The following is a 16,844-nucleotide window of genomic DNA, read 5'->3' on the forward strand; positions in this document are numbered from 1 at the left end:
CTTGAGACCCTGGATGAAGGTGTTCTGCTCGTTCCCCATACCCAGCCTTTAACACATCCTCGTAGATGAATACTGATACCAGATGCTAAATATTGTCCTGTTGTTTGAAAGCGTTTATAACCAATATACAGTATATCAATCACATTAAATCAAATGACAATGTGAAAACAATGTGTCTTTGTTAAAGGGGTCGCTCGTACTGAACAACCTGCAGAGAATGATCAGCTGACTCTATGGGATATGGGATATATGGGAATGATGATGTTGCTCCATAAATTGCCTGATGTGTAAATGATCCGTCACTTTTATCCAACTAGTTTCAACCGTTCAGCATATCAACTTCAAAGATGATGATGTTCTGTTTACAGCTGCCCTCCAGTGGCCAAAAAATCACATAATGCAGTTTTAAGTACAGATAAATAAATCATCAGTCAAGTGAGTGAACCTGTCTTTCCTATTTGTGTGTGTGTAGAGGGGACAGGTGATTCACTGGCCCACATACTTAGACAGAAAGTAATTGACTTCTGTCTTTGTTTTCACGACAAAAGGACTCAGAGGAGTATTTCTGCTTCCAGGATCCCGTCACCTCTAAACTCTGACCTCTTCACTGTTGTTGATACAACATTTGACCTTGAGATTGTGGTAAACAGCGTTTGATAAATGACTGAATTATGAATGTGACGTCACAGAAACAGAAAACAGACATGCAGTCAGTCCTGTTTGAACCGGTCAGGCCTAGTTTATTTTGGCAGCCATGTGGTGATTGTGTAGGTGTGATGGTTATAGATTAGCCAATCTGCTCTGGGCCAGAGAATCAGAGAGAAAAAGTTAGGAAAGTTTTGAAAGGCTCTCATTGACTGTTGACTCTCCTCAGTGTTTTTTAACCCGATCTTCATTAGGAGTTGGCTTTTTGTTTTTTAATGCTACCATGTCTTGGACATCGGCTTTTATTTGAGAATCTACATTATTATCATATGGAAGCAGTGCATTCATTAAAATGAGTGTATTAAAGGAGGCATTTCTCAGCATCATTTCCTGCTTCTCTCCTCAGGGAGATTGATCCAGGGTACATCCAGGAGTTCGATATTTCACGTCCCTCCCTCCATGCTCTTCCTCCTCCTTCTCCTCCTCCTCCTCTTTCATCTATATCCCTGCCACCAACACCACCACCACAAGAACAACAACCGCAACACACACCATCGTCATCCAACCGCAGCAAATCATGTTCAGCAGGAGGAGTCCAACTGCGCATCAAGAACAGGTAGGAGAAAGCTGAGACTCGATAAACCCCTCCCTCAAACAGCGAATGTCCAATCATGTCTTGCAACTGTAACTACACACGGACACCCTGTCAAGCTTTGTAGTGACTGTAGTAAGAGCGCTACTCTACGTACAAGACCTTTTTATCTTTTCTACTCACAAAAGTGTAAGGAATGGATTCAAGTGTGATTCTCTGCTCTAACCTTATCTGCAACCGTTAGCATGTTCAGCTAACTAGCTTACTACCTAATACCGCAAGACCAAGGAGTATTTCACACTACATTACTTTGTGCGGATACATTTTACTTTGACAAAAGCCTTGTTCACAATGAGCACATCGACTGTGCAGGATATCCTACTGTGTGAGGGCTGGTCCTTGATGCTACTATAACAGAGGTTAGGCTAGTGTTAGCAGCTAAGTCCTGCTCTGTTGGACTTTTACATTCCATCAACTTCGTCAATAGCTACATTAGCTAGCCAGATAAAGCTGATAAAATTTGCTAGCAACATGTGTAACAGTGTGCAACATTTCAGCTGTCAAAATCGATGGTCTCTGGTCCCTTCCTGAAGGGCCTGATGCTTTGAAAATGACTAAAAACTTAGAGTTGTATGTTCCCTTTGCTGTTATAATGCTGTTGTTATGTTATTTATTTACTGAATCTGTCAATATGTCCAGTAGAGTCTGACTGCAGCCATGGCCCTCTACTGCTTTGATTGGTTTGTGAGCAGAGTACCAGCCTCGGTTATGATTGGCTAGATTACAAGAATGCCATTCCATATGGTGAAAGACTCAATGCAGCTTGGAAGAATGCAATGCTGAATTTGATGAACTCACTGTTTATGAGACCATAAATCAGACATAGATTAGCACCACGCAATCCCTCCACCCCACTCCCCACCAAAAGCATCGGGAGACACTATGTGCTTGTGGGCTGGGTCTAACCTTTGTAACAGCAGCAACAAAAATTTTGCTGATCCGCAAAAAAAAAGACGCATCTATAGAGCTGCCTTCTGCTCTCCTCCCAGTGAAGCGGAGGGAGAAATAGTCTCCTAGCAGCGGCAACCACAGGCTGCTGTTCAGCTCATTTCTGTAACCAGAATAGCATGAAGGCATCGTGGAATTAGCTAGGAAAGCAGATCTCCAGTAACCTGACTCTCCGCCTTGCTTCCGTCTTGACTCCGCCTAGCTCCAGTCAACCATCTGGATTCACTCCATCGGAAAGTGATTTCAGGGTCCGCAAAAAATGGTCGGGCCAATCAGGACCGCCGGGGTTTAGATGATGATAGATGTGACGTAGCGGAGAAACGACTGATTGTGATTCAGACAGCAACGGCAGCTCACAGCGAGGAAACAGGTGTTAACATGGATGCTGCTGTTTTATCCGTGTTGTCCAATCTCGAGAATCTTTCTTCTTTAAAAGAAAACCAGAGAAGGCTCTGAAGGCTTTTGTTGGTGGAAACCATGTGGGCTGTTCTGTTTGGCTTTTCCCTGCGTCACTCATCAGTGTCACAGGTTGGTTTCGATGTGAGTAGTTGAAGTAGCGCGTCAACAAAGATGACAGACAAGTGGTTTATCCAATCATATGCAAGGATTTTTGATAAGGCCCAGCCTCCTGAAATCCCTTTCTAATGGAGCGATCCCAGATGGATGAGTAAAGCAAGGCGGAACGAAACTCATCTGGTGAGTGTCAGGTTACATCTCCAGATGAGTGACAACTTTGTCCTTCTCATTCTCTGTAACAAGTGTACTGTGAAAGTATGGTGGAAAAGTGGGTTGTAAAAATTATAGGCATCTGTAATAAGCCTAAACTGTGAAATGTTGATGCAAAGTAGAGAAGAAGAAAAGTGGACGTTTTTGTACCCAACGAGCCAATCATAACAGTGGGTGCCCTGCTGCGGTTGCTATCAGGCTCGTCTCGATATGTAACTGATCACAGATGAACTGTTCGATCAGCTATACCGACACATTAGATAAAAAATATAAGTTTCAACATTGGACACTGTCCAGCTATGATGAAATGGCATTCCGTTAGGGATTGGAATGCAATGCATTGGTAGTGATGGTTTAATGACAATTAGGGACGTTTAAAATAAAAAAAGAGGGAAGGAGGGTCAGTGCACGCAAGATAGCAAGCATGTGAAAGACTGGTTCAGACTTTAGAAAACTCCTCCTCAGAGTTATAGTTGTCGCCACAGTCTCCCCACTGGGACTTCCTGTCTGATAACAGCTCCTTCCTGTATCAATAAATTCACCTTATTTTTCTAACCGTGTTGGACAGTCAGATGCCTGAGGGCTAAAACAGGAAGTGAAGTCAAGTTAGTGACAGGTTTACTGCGGTCAGTTCAAGAGGTCATCACCCCTGGATTTAGGATGTCCTGTCTGGGCTTCCTTTGTGTGTGTGTGTGTGTGTGTGTGTGTGTGTGTGTGTGTGTGTGTGTGTGTGTGTGTGTGTGTGTGTGTGTGTGTGTGTGTGTGTGTGTGTGTGTGTGTGTGTGTGTGTGTGTGTGTGTGTGTGTGTGTGTGTGTGTGTGTGTGTGTGTGTGCATGTGTGTGTGTGTGTATGTGTGCATGTGTTTGTGCGTGTGACGTTCTCAAGATTTAATAGCGTGTCCTGTTGTGTGTTTGTAACTTAGGGTTGAAACTCAGATCAACAGGGAGACAAGCAGTGTAAACAGAGTCTGCTCAGGTTGCTGTGGTAACCGGCTCCTGTTCCTTTGTTAGCTGCATCAGTCCAGCTGTTCATCAAAGATTAAGTCTTTCATCTCACTCAGCTCGTTATCATGCAGTCAAAACAACATAATATATTCTGGTTAAAATACTCTGGATACGGGGACGGCCGGTGGCTGAGTGGTTAGAGCAGTCACCTCATGTAAAGAGGCTGAAGGTCCTCGAGGCAGAGGCTGCGGGTTTCGACTCCGACCTGTGGCCCTTTGCTGCATGTCTCCCCTCTCTCCCTCACCCCATTTCCTGTCTGTCCTATCCAATAAAAGGCTTGAAAAATAATCTTAAGAAAAATACTGGACACACCATGTAAACACTGTATCCTGGGTCAAATCTGAGTTTTTCATACCCTGGTTAACAGACCTAGAAAACTTCTTTAGTAATCGGAGTATTCATGCATGTCAACAGCAGCATACCCGGAGGAATATCGGGTTACTCGTCTACGCATGCTCTGTGGGTTATAACTGCCCCTCCTCACTCCGTTGCAGTGGCTTTTGACCCGGAAATATAATAAACCAGGAAGCAACTGCGCCGAAGTGTTACCTTTAAACTGAGGGAGGACTTCACCATGGCAGGTCGCATCACTACTAAAAAGAGCAGTTTCTGTCATTGGTCGTAATTCGGTCCAAAAGTAGGCCATTCCCCCGCTTTCCAAGTTGTTGTGATGTTGACAAAGGTGAACCGGAAGAAAAACATGTATTGTGACCAGCTGTATGTTGGCGGAGCTCTACCTACTGTACAGGAGGTCGGGTTACTCCATCATTTTCCCCTTCTCCACCGCGCATGTATACGGGGGGAACTTCAATAATCAGATTATTCCCTTAACCGAGGAAAGACCATTTTCAGGTTACTGATGTGCATGTAGACGCACTGACTGATGTCGTATATATGTATTTCGATAAACCCATTGCTCACTCTGTGACAAACACCTGATGCTGAGAGGAGACCATATGGGGGCTGACACTCACTGTTGTACTGTTGTATTAGCTGAACCTGCTGGCTGCTTATTTTGTGATTTTGTGGCTTTGCAAAAATCATGTATATATGTATATGAGTAATCAAATAGTTATGTTCCCTGCAAATACTGACCTGAATATGATCAAAACTGGAATAAGACTCAAAACAGGAACACTCGTGCGCATGTAAAAATCAGAAATGTGGACTTCAACTTGACTTGACAGAAAGAAAAATTACCTGAGACTTGTCTCGGACTTGGAAGTTAAAGATTCGTGACTTGACTTGAGACAAGATGACCCAAACTACTCTGTGCTCATTTTATGTTTTCAGTTTAAATATAAATTATTGAAAATGTTAAACGTTGTCAGTGTTGACATTACAAGTGCCTGTGTAATGTTACCCGTTGTGAGAGCTGATGTTAGCTAACGTTAGCTAACAGATACAGTCTGTTCTCTCTCAACTCTGTAGCTAGCTAATTAGCCTGTTAACAATTGATATCACCAATCAACATTGGGTTGATTGGCGATATCAATTGTTATCAGGCATTTTGATTGAAAAGAAACTAAAAAATAAATTAGTCTTAGTGTTTTGTCTATATTTTGATCACTTTGTTGTCTGCCTGTCAGTATTGCACTGTTTCAGGTATTTTCCCCTTTATTTGACAGATGACAATGTACAAATGGGGGGTTGGTTCAACGCCATAGCTATCTCTCTCTTACAGTGTTTGGCAGCTCAGTCCGTACAGACAAACAGTCTATAAATACTGACACTACAGCCAGTTTCATCCTAATATGGAGGTCAGGTCCGAGAAGTACTCTGTGTTTGTGTGTGTGTAATGAGCATCACAGCCTCAGGGGGGTGCTAGTATGACTACAGACATTCACTCTTGTTGATTTCTCTTGTGTCCCCCACTGTTATTATTAACGTGGAGTTAGAGTTGAAGCCTTTAAGTCAAGAGTGACGGAAACATTCTGAAACTGGGAAGATTGAAAACAATGTTGTCGGCTCCTGCAAAACTCGCACCTCCATGATACACATTTGCTTTCATTTTGGAAGGGTGACTGCAGGTTTAAAGTTAGTTCTTAGCTGTGACCTGGAGAAGTGCCTTTGAGCAGCAACATGTTTGCAGGCGATTGAAACAACAGAGTCATTAAAATGTACTCCACCGTTGGTCTCATATAAACAGGCCAAATGACTCTATTCTCCCACAATCCCCTGGGCTCTGGGGGGTTATCAGATACCCCTGAGGAGAGAGAAGTGGGTAGAGTGGGGACATTGCTCGTCCCTTATTGGTCCGAAAACAGGAAGTTGGCCATCAGGGCCCCATGAGGCTGGGTGTTAATATGGAGAGGACAGACACACTGATTTATAATCGCAAAAAGTCTCCTTCTCTGACTCCTTCTTTCCTTTCTTTTTCTTCTCTTTTGTCCTTTTCCCTTCACTTCCCTCTCCTTCGTTCTTTTCCTACTCAGCTTCTCATTCTCCTCTTCTCCTCCCTGTTCCTTCTCCCCCTTCCCTTTCATCTCTATTCCTCTACGCTCCTCTCCTCGGATGTTTCTTACGTTGAATCACCACATTTTTCTCAAACAACATCATCCCATAATTGCAGAAAACACGTGCAATACAAGCAAACTCCCTTTCACACACACTCACACACACACACACACACACACACACACACACACACACACACACACACACACACACACACACACACACACACAAAGAGTTTAAAGATAAACAGTGCTGTATCAGTCCCTGTATTAACAGACCTGTCAATAACTTTGGGAGTCATAGCAGTGTCCAGGCCTGTGCTTCGGGTTTTGATGCTGGACTGCATTGCATTGTGGTAGTGTAGTTAAATGAGCCCTGCTATAAGTCACTAAGTCTAAACATACACCTGTTAGCCAGGGAGAAGTTCTATGTGACGATGGTTCACTATGAGTGCATGCATAATGGATGTCATTGATGATGGTGTCTGGGGTCCTTCAGGAAGTCCTGGAAGATGATTCAATGGTCCTCGGGGAGGTTCCATTGGGGCTAGAAGAGTTTCTCAGGATTATTTATGTGGTTCAAGGGCTCTTTGTGGTCCTTTCTTAATATCTCCCGACATCTTAGTCTGATTTTACTTTGATCTGCTCCTCTAAAGGGAAACAGATACTCAACCAGCCTTGTATCATTACAACATGGGGCTGGAGAGACACAGCATTCATCTGCACACACTGCCAATTTTCAACCTGCTCCGTGTCATTGCAGAGTTTCCCTTGCCACCCCAGGCAAAATCATCATTTGGTCATTTTAGATTTTATGAGAATATAGTAGTACCAACACTGTCATATAAAGCACTTCCATACACACTTACTTTTGATACAATTATGACACACACAAAAAAGCTATTCGATTATTAGACAATTAGATAATGATATATATTGTATATATATATTAATGTGTAAATATAAATGTGTCCCCAGTATCTCATTTGCCCACCTCTCTCTCTCCAATTTTGGTTTCCTAGCAGATCAAAGAGATTATTATTCCGGGCTGGACGAACAGTTTCCCACGGCAAGAGATAAGGTCTCTGTTCAGAGAGGCACACCCTGCACGCATGCACGCGCACACACACACACACACACACACACACACACACACACACACACACACACACACACAGTAAAGGCTGTAAAGACAGTTTGAGCCAGACAAACATTTTAATTTTTTTTAATGGTTCGTTGTTATATACTGTGTTATATACTGTGTGTGTATATATATATATATATATATATATATATATATATACATATAACACTCAAATCAACTGACCAACTGCTTCTGACTATCCTGCGGTATGGATTGAAGCGGGGGACCCCGCCTTTTCAGTTGTAGCTCCAAAGCTCTTAAACACTCTGCCCACATGTTCACCTGTCACCCACACTGCCTGTTTTTAAATCAAACCTCAAAACGCACTGTTTCCTCTCTAGTTCAACAAACAAGATCCATGTAAATCAGATACCTTTGGAGCTGTTGGGAGGTGTTTTTTTACTCTTTGGATGGAACCAGGCTAGCAGTTGTCCCTATGATGCCGCTGTTTGTGCTAAGCTAGGCTAAATATGTAGCCCACTGGACAAAAAGTGTTATTTTTTGCCTTCCATAAGCACACAGTTGAAAGTAGGTTGTCTGTCTCTAAAGATGCATGTTTAGCATTGAGTAAGCCAGGTTAGGGTTCCCGGGGACAGTCCCCGTTTTCAGTAACCTGTCCCCGGCTACTGCTGTCCTCGGAAATGTCCCTGGATTTCACTGTAACTGAAAGATCCGAAATTGTAACATAGGAAAAAAGAAGAAAATGTGAATGTTGACCAAATGACACGTATAGTTGTGCACACTACTACCTACAGGCCAAAGTCAAAGGGGTTTGACATGTCCAGGTCAAAAGATGAGGAAGCATAATAGATTTAAGTTTTGTAAAAAATCATAAAAGATATATTATTCAAAAACAAGCCTTGTGATACATGAGGAATATTAGTCTTTATGTTGCACAAGTAGTTTGCCATAATTCAATGAAATGGTTTAAATGCATAATAGTTTTTTATTCTGAATATCAAATGAATGTTGAATATGAAAATGACTTAATACTGGTAATGTTAATGAGGTTTTTACCCCGGTTTTGTCACCGGATTTTGTCTCAGAAATCTGGTCACCTTAAGCTAGGTACCATTAGGTACCATTAGTTTAGAATTAGCTTTTCCCTCTCATAGTTAGCTTGTTACTCCTGTTAGCTTAGAGTTAGCTTTTTGGTCCCCTTAGCTCTTCTCTTCAACTTCTAGGTCCTGTCATCTTAGAGTCAGCTTGGCTTCTGTTAGCTTAGAGTTATTCAGGTCCTGTACGTTTAGAGTTATCTTTTAGGTAAGAGGCAGTAAATGTGGAAGTAAGGTAATGTACATTTGTGTGTGTGTGTGTGTGTGTGTGTGTGTGTGTGTGTGTGTGTGTGTGTGTGTGTGTGTGTGTGTGTGTGTGTGTGTGTGTGTGTGTGTGTGTGTGTGTGTGTGTGTGTGTGTGTGTTTTTGGAACAAAGCGCTGAGGGTCGGTACGGCGTTGACACCTGATTCAAACACTACAAAGGTAGAGGATTTTCTTGCTGTCCCATCATCTTCCTCTCTGTGATCTCAGATACATCTGATGACATTCCCATGACACATGACTCCCAGGAATCCTGCTGTTAGAACTCTGTGAATCATGGGTACCTGCTGTAGCACCAAGACATCTTCAGTATACTGCACACCTGTAGGTTTAACCTGCAGCAGCTTCACCTTCTGTGTCTGATGTAAGAGACTGATCACAGCTAGAAATAAATCAAAAACTTAAGTTACATTTACTCACATGAGTTTGGATCAATTACACAATAACAATGCTGAGTATTGATATTGAAGTAATATCCTTGGGTGGGTACCGGTTGTCCTTGAGAAATAACCAGAAGTCTTTGAGGAGTCTTCAATGGCCCTTGAGGAACTTCCAGGGGTCCCAGATAGGACATATTGTTATTTTTTAAAGTTCAAACTTTAATAGAATACCCGCTTTGGCTTTACCAAGGCCCTTCAACAAAAACCTTTATTTTTTAAAAATAAAACAGTGATCAAAGTTAGAGAACAGTGTTCACTGTGTCAGAAGAGAAGATTTCAACAATGTTTTCTTCTCTAGGATTCAAAACTGAACAGGAAGTGTAGAGGCCACAGCTTTGAATGACTTCCGCACATCTGCACCCACAGGACATCACTAGTTTCTCACACTGCTCTGGTTTGATCTGGGTCCATTCTGACTCAGTCTCTTCCACAGTTCACTAACTGGAGTGGGTTTCTTACACATTACTTTGTTGCCATGGATTTTCCAGAGATTCTCTATGAGGTTTAGATCCAGTTCACCAACTTGGATTTGCTTGTCAGCATGCTAACAGTAACAAATTAGCACATTTAAGTACATCCAATCAGGCTGATGGAAAAGTCATTAGTTTTGCAGGTATTTAATCATAAACTAAACTAAGTATTGGACAAATAGAAATGTTGGACTGATGAGACTAAAGAAAAGGTCAGGGATCATCAAAGTCAATAGCATTAATTTTAATCTATCCCATCATCAAGATATTTCACTTAAAACCAAAAAAGTCAACTTCATGGTAGCGATACGAGAAAAATCAGGGGATCAATCACATTAAAGAGAACCATCGTGTGGTACTCATGGATATGGTACCAACTTTCATGACAATCTATCCAACAGCTGTCAAGAAATTTACTCCGAACCAAAAAATGTCGTCCTGCTGGTGGTAGTAGAGAAGAAGTCAGGGGATCACCTAAGTCCGGGAACCATGGATATTTCATTATTCATTATACTTTTTTCAGTAAGGAATCAATAACAGATTCATTTGTCAAGTAAATCGCCTAGTACTGTTCCTAACCTTAGTCTGCAATTATTTGTGGACTCCAGTCCTTTCAGCAGTGATTATCTAACAGTCAATAATAATCAGTCCACTGTTCACTGCAGAAGCACATGCTGCATCATGAGACTCCTTTCTACCCGCGGCTTCAAAGTCAGCTCAATTATCCACTGTTTTCAGCAACTCCTCACTCCTTGTTTATGTGTCCTCCCTCTTCTTCCTCCTCCATCTTCCTCCTCCTCAGTTCTGCTCCTCCTTAATTCCTTTCTCACCTTCTTTACCGCTCACCTCCTCCTCAAGTTAGCCTGTTTTGTTTTCGTTTCACAGCTGTTAGACAGGAAAGACAATATTGTGGTGTTCCATCTCTCTCATCCTTCTGCCTTTTTCCCCCTCCTTTATCTCTCCTACCATTTCCTCTCTTTCTGCCATCTCTCTATCAGCCTTTTAGTTGCTTCATTCCTTAGTATCTTCCCCCAACGACTCTTATCTCCCTCTATCCTCCCTCCCTTTCTTGCTACTCGTTCTTTTTCACTATCTTGTACCATTCCTCCCCCTCCCTCCCTCCCTCTCTCTCTCTCTCTCTCCCTCTCTCTCTCTCTCTCTCTCTCTCTCTCTCTCTCTCTCTCTCTCTCTCTATCTCTCTCTCTCTCTCTCTCTCTCTCTCTCTCTCTCTCTCGCGCGCGCGCTCACACAACATATCAACAGTTAGCATCCAGACCAAGCTGGGCTAAGGATGTTTACTTCATGCTTTTATCATACGGCTTAATGACGTTTAATTGCTTCATTTGCTTAACGAGCTCGGGGACGGGGACCAATGCAATGTGACTCGATCTGACCAGCCAACCCCAGACTGGCACTGGAGCAAAGAGACGGATCAGAGAGTGGTAGAGACAGACAGATCAGGAGTGGTGAATCTTTTCTCGATGAGTTTTAGATGGATGTAGTGAATTGGGGAATAGCGCGGTTGCCTCGGTCTTGGTTCCAACTTTTTCAAAGGAAACACAGAAGACTGGACTGCGGACACATCCAACTTAGGGAATAGGTGTAGGTTCTACTGGAAGCAGAGTAGATGCAGGTAGGAGAGCAAAGGAGTTCCTTAGGTTAAAAGTTAAAAAAGGAAAGTACAGCAAAAGATAATAAAAGATACAGAAAACTGAGACAGCTGAAGGATCAAGTGATGTAGGGAAATACAATGCAGTAGAATGCGGCAGAGTAGATTTCATGAGAGGACAAGTATTTCTGGATGTAATCTTGTACACAGGATACCATATAAGGGATCAGTTGAGTAGAGTTCAGCTGAAATGAGAAAATAGATTTTCTTTGCGATTTCTAGCAGTAAACACACAACAAACAGTCCAGAGTAAAGGGTGTGGACATGGAACTTTCTGGGATTTTCTAAGACAAACAATACAAGAAGAATACGGCCGAGAAGAAATCAGCAGAGGAGTAGACACTAGAATAAACTGGACTTTGAATTGTAGCCATGGAGCTGCTGGAGGCGTTCTACCGCAGGAAGCTCCGAAAGAAGCAGAAGAAAGCCGAGCTGGGCCGGTCGGACGGGGCACTGTGTCGGACGCCATCAGAGGCCAGCGTCAACGGCTTGGCGACAGGCCTCATCTCCAAGGTCCTCAGGTTCACCTCCAGGTAAAACAGGTCACATGTTTGGTGTATTAGTCAAAGGCACAGGAGGCATTTAGAACAGTTAGTGGTATTTTTAGGTAGGTTTTTTGGGGTGAGGAAATCAGAGATCTGTGACTGTTTTCCACAAGATTTTCACACAGACGTAAAGGTGTTAACATGAATGTATGGCTGTCATATACAGTAAAAGCCTGGTCTTCTTACATTTCATCCAGATTACATTTGTTTTGATTTATTACTAAAACGTTAATTAAGGTCCGTGGAAGTCTGCAAAGGGAGCTCTGGGTGGATGAATGGTTTGAACCTCCACCCAGGAGACTGCTGTACCTGTATGAAACCAAAAGTCAATGTTGCTATGTTGTTAAGTGTACCCTACTTATTAGCCTATGGTTTCTTATTTAACATAAAAAAACATTCAATCCTAAACCTAACTAAGTAGATTTGTTGCCTAAACCTAGCAAAGTAGTTTTGCAACAGGTACTTTTTTTCAGCATGTTTAGAAGGTGTTTCAAACAGTGAGGAAACGTAATCGAGAATGCAGTTTAGTTGTATGCAGTGGTATATTGGAGGGTATACTCACGCAGATATAGGGGGTATACCCACCTCTTTTTGAGGCAGTTTACAGTGTACCCACCTATCAGCCAAAACACCATTGGAATATATAGGAGCATATACCCACTTCCTCCTCCATAACCTACAATTCACAGAGGCAAGAGACATTGGTTGGATTTAATTTCACAGACAAAAAAAACCTGGAATATGTGTTTTTTTATTTCTTCTTTCTTCTTAGTAAAGAAAACAGTTTGAGGTGCTTCCTGTAACTCAGTACTTGTCAGTGTTAAATGTGATAATTGTTTCGGGAGTAATGGAGTCTTACTTTAGTGCCAATTTTGTCATCCTGTCTTGACCCTAATTTGCAAAAGTTCAGGACTTCAGTTACACGATAAATGTGTACCTGAAACAGCAAAGAAGATAAAAAACAATCGCTTGAGACGCTCGCTCACATTTGTTATATTTTTGATCATCGCTTCAACCGCAGGTAGCAGCCGAGCCTGCTCTGCTGTTGTGCTAAATGGAAGTTATGCTAGTGCTAACCCGGGGTCTGAATACTATTAAAAGAACAGAAATGAGCTCTCAGATAAAGTGTGTGGCTCTTAAAGGAGCCATTGTGTTTTAGTGAGATCAGGCCGTCAGTGATTTAACCTCCATAGCCGTACATGTGCTGCCCGATCTCTGGTAGATCAGACCGGGATATGCTTCACCCTGCACTGACGGCTTTCTTCTTCTCCTGGATTTCCTGCAGACTAGATGCCTCAAGGCACGTCGCTCCCCTCAACAGTTCATAGTTATGTCCATTATATTATAACGATAGAGACAGTCTGGTTTCCCCCAAGGACTGCAACAATAGCAACTTTGTTGAGCCCCTGGATGTATCACAGAGAAATCTGATTACACTTACCGCAATCTCAACACTGATTGGTTGTCGCAGCGCAATTTTGCCTGGAAAGTTTTATATTTTCAACCTTATTCCCGTCCCTCCAGACGCTCCATTCGCACCGCCTCTGCCTGAATCGCGTGTCATCGCGTGCCATCTATATTGATTTTCAATGTAGAGTTGCCGCTCAATTTTGCATCTATCACGTTTGGTGTGAAAGCCCCTTAAATCCTGCAGTCTAATAACTCCACAACGCATCAACATAATAAACATGTTTTCATGTTTTTTTGTGTTTCTGAATACTCATTGGTGACTGGTGAGATGTCAGTATTCAGGGATGCAAACTGAATTTGTGAAATGTATAACTTTGACATTACGACACTGACATTTGTGACTCGGACGTGACATTTAGAAGTCGGACATGTTGTTATTGTTGTCGACAAAACTTTGGTTACTTGCGAATGCAGTCCCAAGACATTTATGTGCTTTTGTTTGGTCCAGCTTTACAAATTAGTCTTAGATTTCACACTCAAACCAAATCATACCATACTGTACTCAAGCCAGTCCCCTGAGGGCTCATGGACAGGGTGAATATCTGTACACGTGTAACAGCGATGATAACGCGTTGAGGTATTCCAGTCACGTCCTGTCATTATCCAGGTTCTTTGAGTTCACAGAGATTCAGGCTTTCATGTTTCTGTCTCCTACTTACTCAGATACAATCTTTTCCTGTTTATCCGTGCGCATAAATACAGAGCAGCAGATCATGTCAAATATGACGAGGACGGGGGAAGATCATTCTAGCTGCCATACCCTTCGACGTCTCTCTTATCATAACTGCTTAGATAACAATTTTAAATTATAATGGTGATGTCATAAAGATTATCATTACACAGAAAAACCCACAAAACATCCACCACATCATTCTATGAACAAAAGTGATCTAATTTCTTGTAGTCGGACACAAATTTTGAACTATTCGGGTATTCGTTTGTTTGGTAGATATTCAATTTTCAATCTTGGGATACAGACATTCATTTTTTGAATCTTGAAAACTGAATAATCCTACAGAAGGAATGCCTTTAATTAAACCAAAAGATGAGTTTTCAGCTCTCTGTGAAAGTCTTTACTGCGTTTTTCTGTCATGTACAATCTGAGGCCGGGTGCACAGCAGGAAGCTGCAGGAGCAACTGAAGTGTGTGTGTGTGTGTGTGTGTGTGTGTGTGTGTGTGTGTGTGTGTGTGTGTGTGTGTGTGTGTGTGTGTGTGTGTGTGTGTGTGTGTGTGTGTGTGTGTGTGTGTGTGTGTGTGTGTGTGTGTGTGTGTGTGTGTGTGTGTGTGTGCGTGTGTGTGTGCGTGTGTGTGTTTGGGAGGACAATATTTAATGTTGAAATGATCCGTTCTCTGGTTGCAGCTGTGATAATAAACTCTGTTCAGTGGTAGATTCCCTGCAGCAGTTTGTTTCTGTGAATGAAGATCTGTGCAGGATGAAAGGAGACACGCATGATTAAAAATAGAATCAATGGCTTTGATGTGAGTGTTGGATGACATGCAGCTTTCTGATAATCAACAAGATATGGAAGTTCATCCCTCTCAACTAACTAAACACGTTATCTGAGTTCAACAGTACACTTGCTTCATTCATTCAGCTGTCGAAAATGTACTAACTCTGGCAGTAATCTGAACATTAATGAGCGTTTTATTTCCTTTTTTTCAATCCATAGGAAAACCAAAGTGTCAAAAAAAATTAAAATTTGATTTGTTTGATTTATGCGCCTGACCATTTTTTGGCTGCGGGCAGGCTTGGTTGATCAGGGCCCAGGTCCACTTGAAAAGGTGGTCTTCAATACAGTTCACGTGTTTTTGTTGTATGAATCAGTATGAATCAATCCTACATAATGTAAAAACACCCTTAATGGAGTCTCTGCTGGTTGCCTGGTGACTGGAAGATTGATTTTTAACAATTGTCCATCCATCCATCATCTGCAACCGCTGGAGCCGATCCCAGTGACATTGGGCGTGAGACGGGGTCCACCCTGGACAGGACGCCAGTCTATCACAGGACACATAGAGACAAACAGAGACAGACAACCATTCACACTCACACTCACACCTTTTAATTTATCATCATCGTCATCAATGAACCTAACACCTGCATGTCTTTGGACTGTGGGAGGAAACTGGAGAACCCGGAGAAAACCCACGCAGACACGGGGAGAGCATGCAAACTCCACAAAGAAGGGCCCCAGCCGGGATTCGAACCAGGACCCTCTTGCTGTGAGGGGACAGTGCTAACCACTATAACACCGTGCCGCCCCCAAGCCAGCTTTTCTCCCCTAATTCCAGTTTTTCTGCTACGCTGAGCTAACCGGCTGCTGGTTCGGCTTCATATGTACAGATATGAGAATGGTTTATGGTGGCTACATTTTATTTCTTCTACAGACAACTATTCATTAATTCATTCTCTGTATTCCAACCCCACAGACGCAGTGAGCCGGCATCTCGTCCTCACTCATGGCATTCGACGAAGCTCGGGGAAGGCCAGCAGCTGTCGAATCAGGGAGGGATGGACACTTTGAGCAGTGGCTGGCACCACAGCTACCACGCCAGGTCAGTGTTCAAAAACAGCTCTAATAAATATCCATCATCTCCCTGGTTCCCTGGTCTAGCTCTACCCCCCATTTGTATTATTCAGATCAATTGTTTGCTAGCCACAGAAGGCCTCTCGAGATATAAAGTTTGTATCTTGCATTCGTGGAAGACTGTTACACTGTACATTTTGCACTGATTTTTCACTGATCATTCACCAAGAATTTAGAAATAACTTAGTGTCAAAAAAAGGATATATGTGTGCAATGTGATTTTCAACAGATTCAATCCAAATTAAGCTGGTAAACAGTTCAGTGCAGGAGGAGGAGCGATTATATATTTGTTACTCACATGTTTTACTGTTACAGCTGTAACTTTATATGCACATGTAATAGCTTGTACATAGATGGATTAGTGAACAGGACTACAGACTACCAAAATATCAAGGCCCCGCTGCCATCACCTGTAAAATGTCACACAAAGACACACATACCAACCACGAAGAGATGCAAAATTAACACAAAGAAACAAAACGACTACAAAGAGAAGCAAAAAGACCACAGAAACTCCAACCCAACTACAAGGCACAGAAAACAATTGCACAAAGAGGCTGAACAACTATAAAGTGTGTCTTGCTCCTCTGCTGGAGATGTGGTGGGGCCTGTGAAGTGTCTGTGCCCAGTGGGCCATTGTCTCATGATCCACCCATGAGCTTGTCTCTCACTCCTGATGCTAATCCTCCTCCTTGTTTTGTCGTTAATGGGATTGGATTAACGTTTGTGGTGTGTCTAACACATCATCTGGTTGTATTGATACTTGATC

At 42.5% G+C, this 16,844-nt stretch overlaps 1 protein-coding gene across 3 annotated transcripts in view; it reads left to right on the forward strand.

Annotated features, from left to right (window-relative positions):
• The window catches only part of shroom3 (shroom family member 3), an 82,160-nt gene that overhangs the window by 30,066 nt on the left and 35,250 nt on the right, over positions 1 to 16,844 (forward strand). For all 3 annotated transcript variants that reach the window (XM_083929749.1, XM_083929750.1, XM_083929751.1), the window contains 2 exons: positions 1,052 to 1,261; positions 15,918 to 16,043. In XM_083929749.1, coding sequence (XP_083785875.1) covers positions 1,052 to 1,261; positions 15,918 to 16,043 — 336 coding nt within the window. The remainder of the gene's footprint in view (positions 1 to 1,051; positions 1,262 to 15,917; positions 16,044 to 16,844) is intronic.

The sequence above is a fragment of the Echiichthys vipera genome, assembly GCF_963691815.1.
Source record: "Echiichthys vipera genome assembly, chromosome: 16".
NCBI classification, from domain to species: domain Eukaryota; kingdom Metazoa; phylum Chordata; class Actinopteri; order Perciformes; family Trachinidae; genus Echiichthys; species Echiichthys vipera.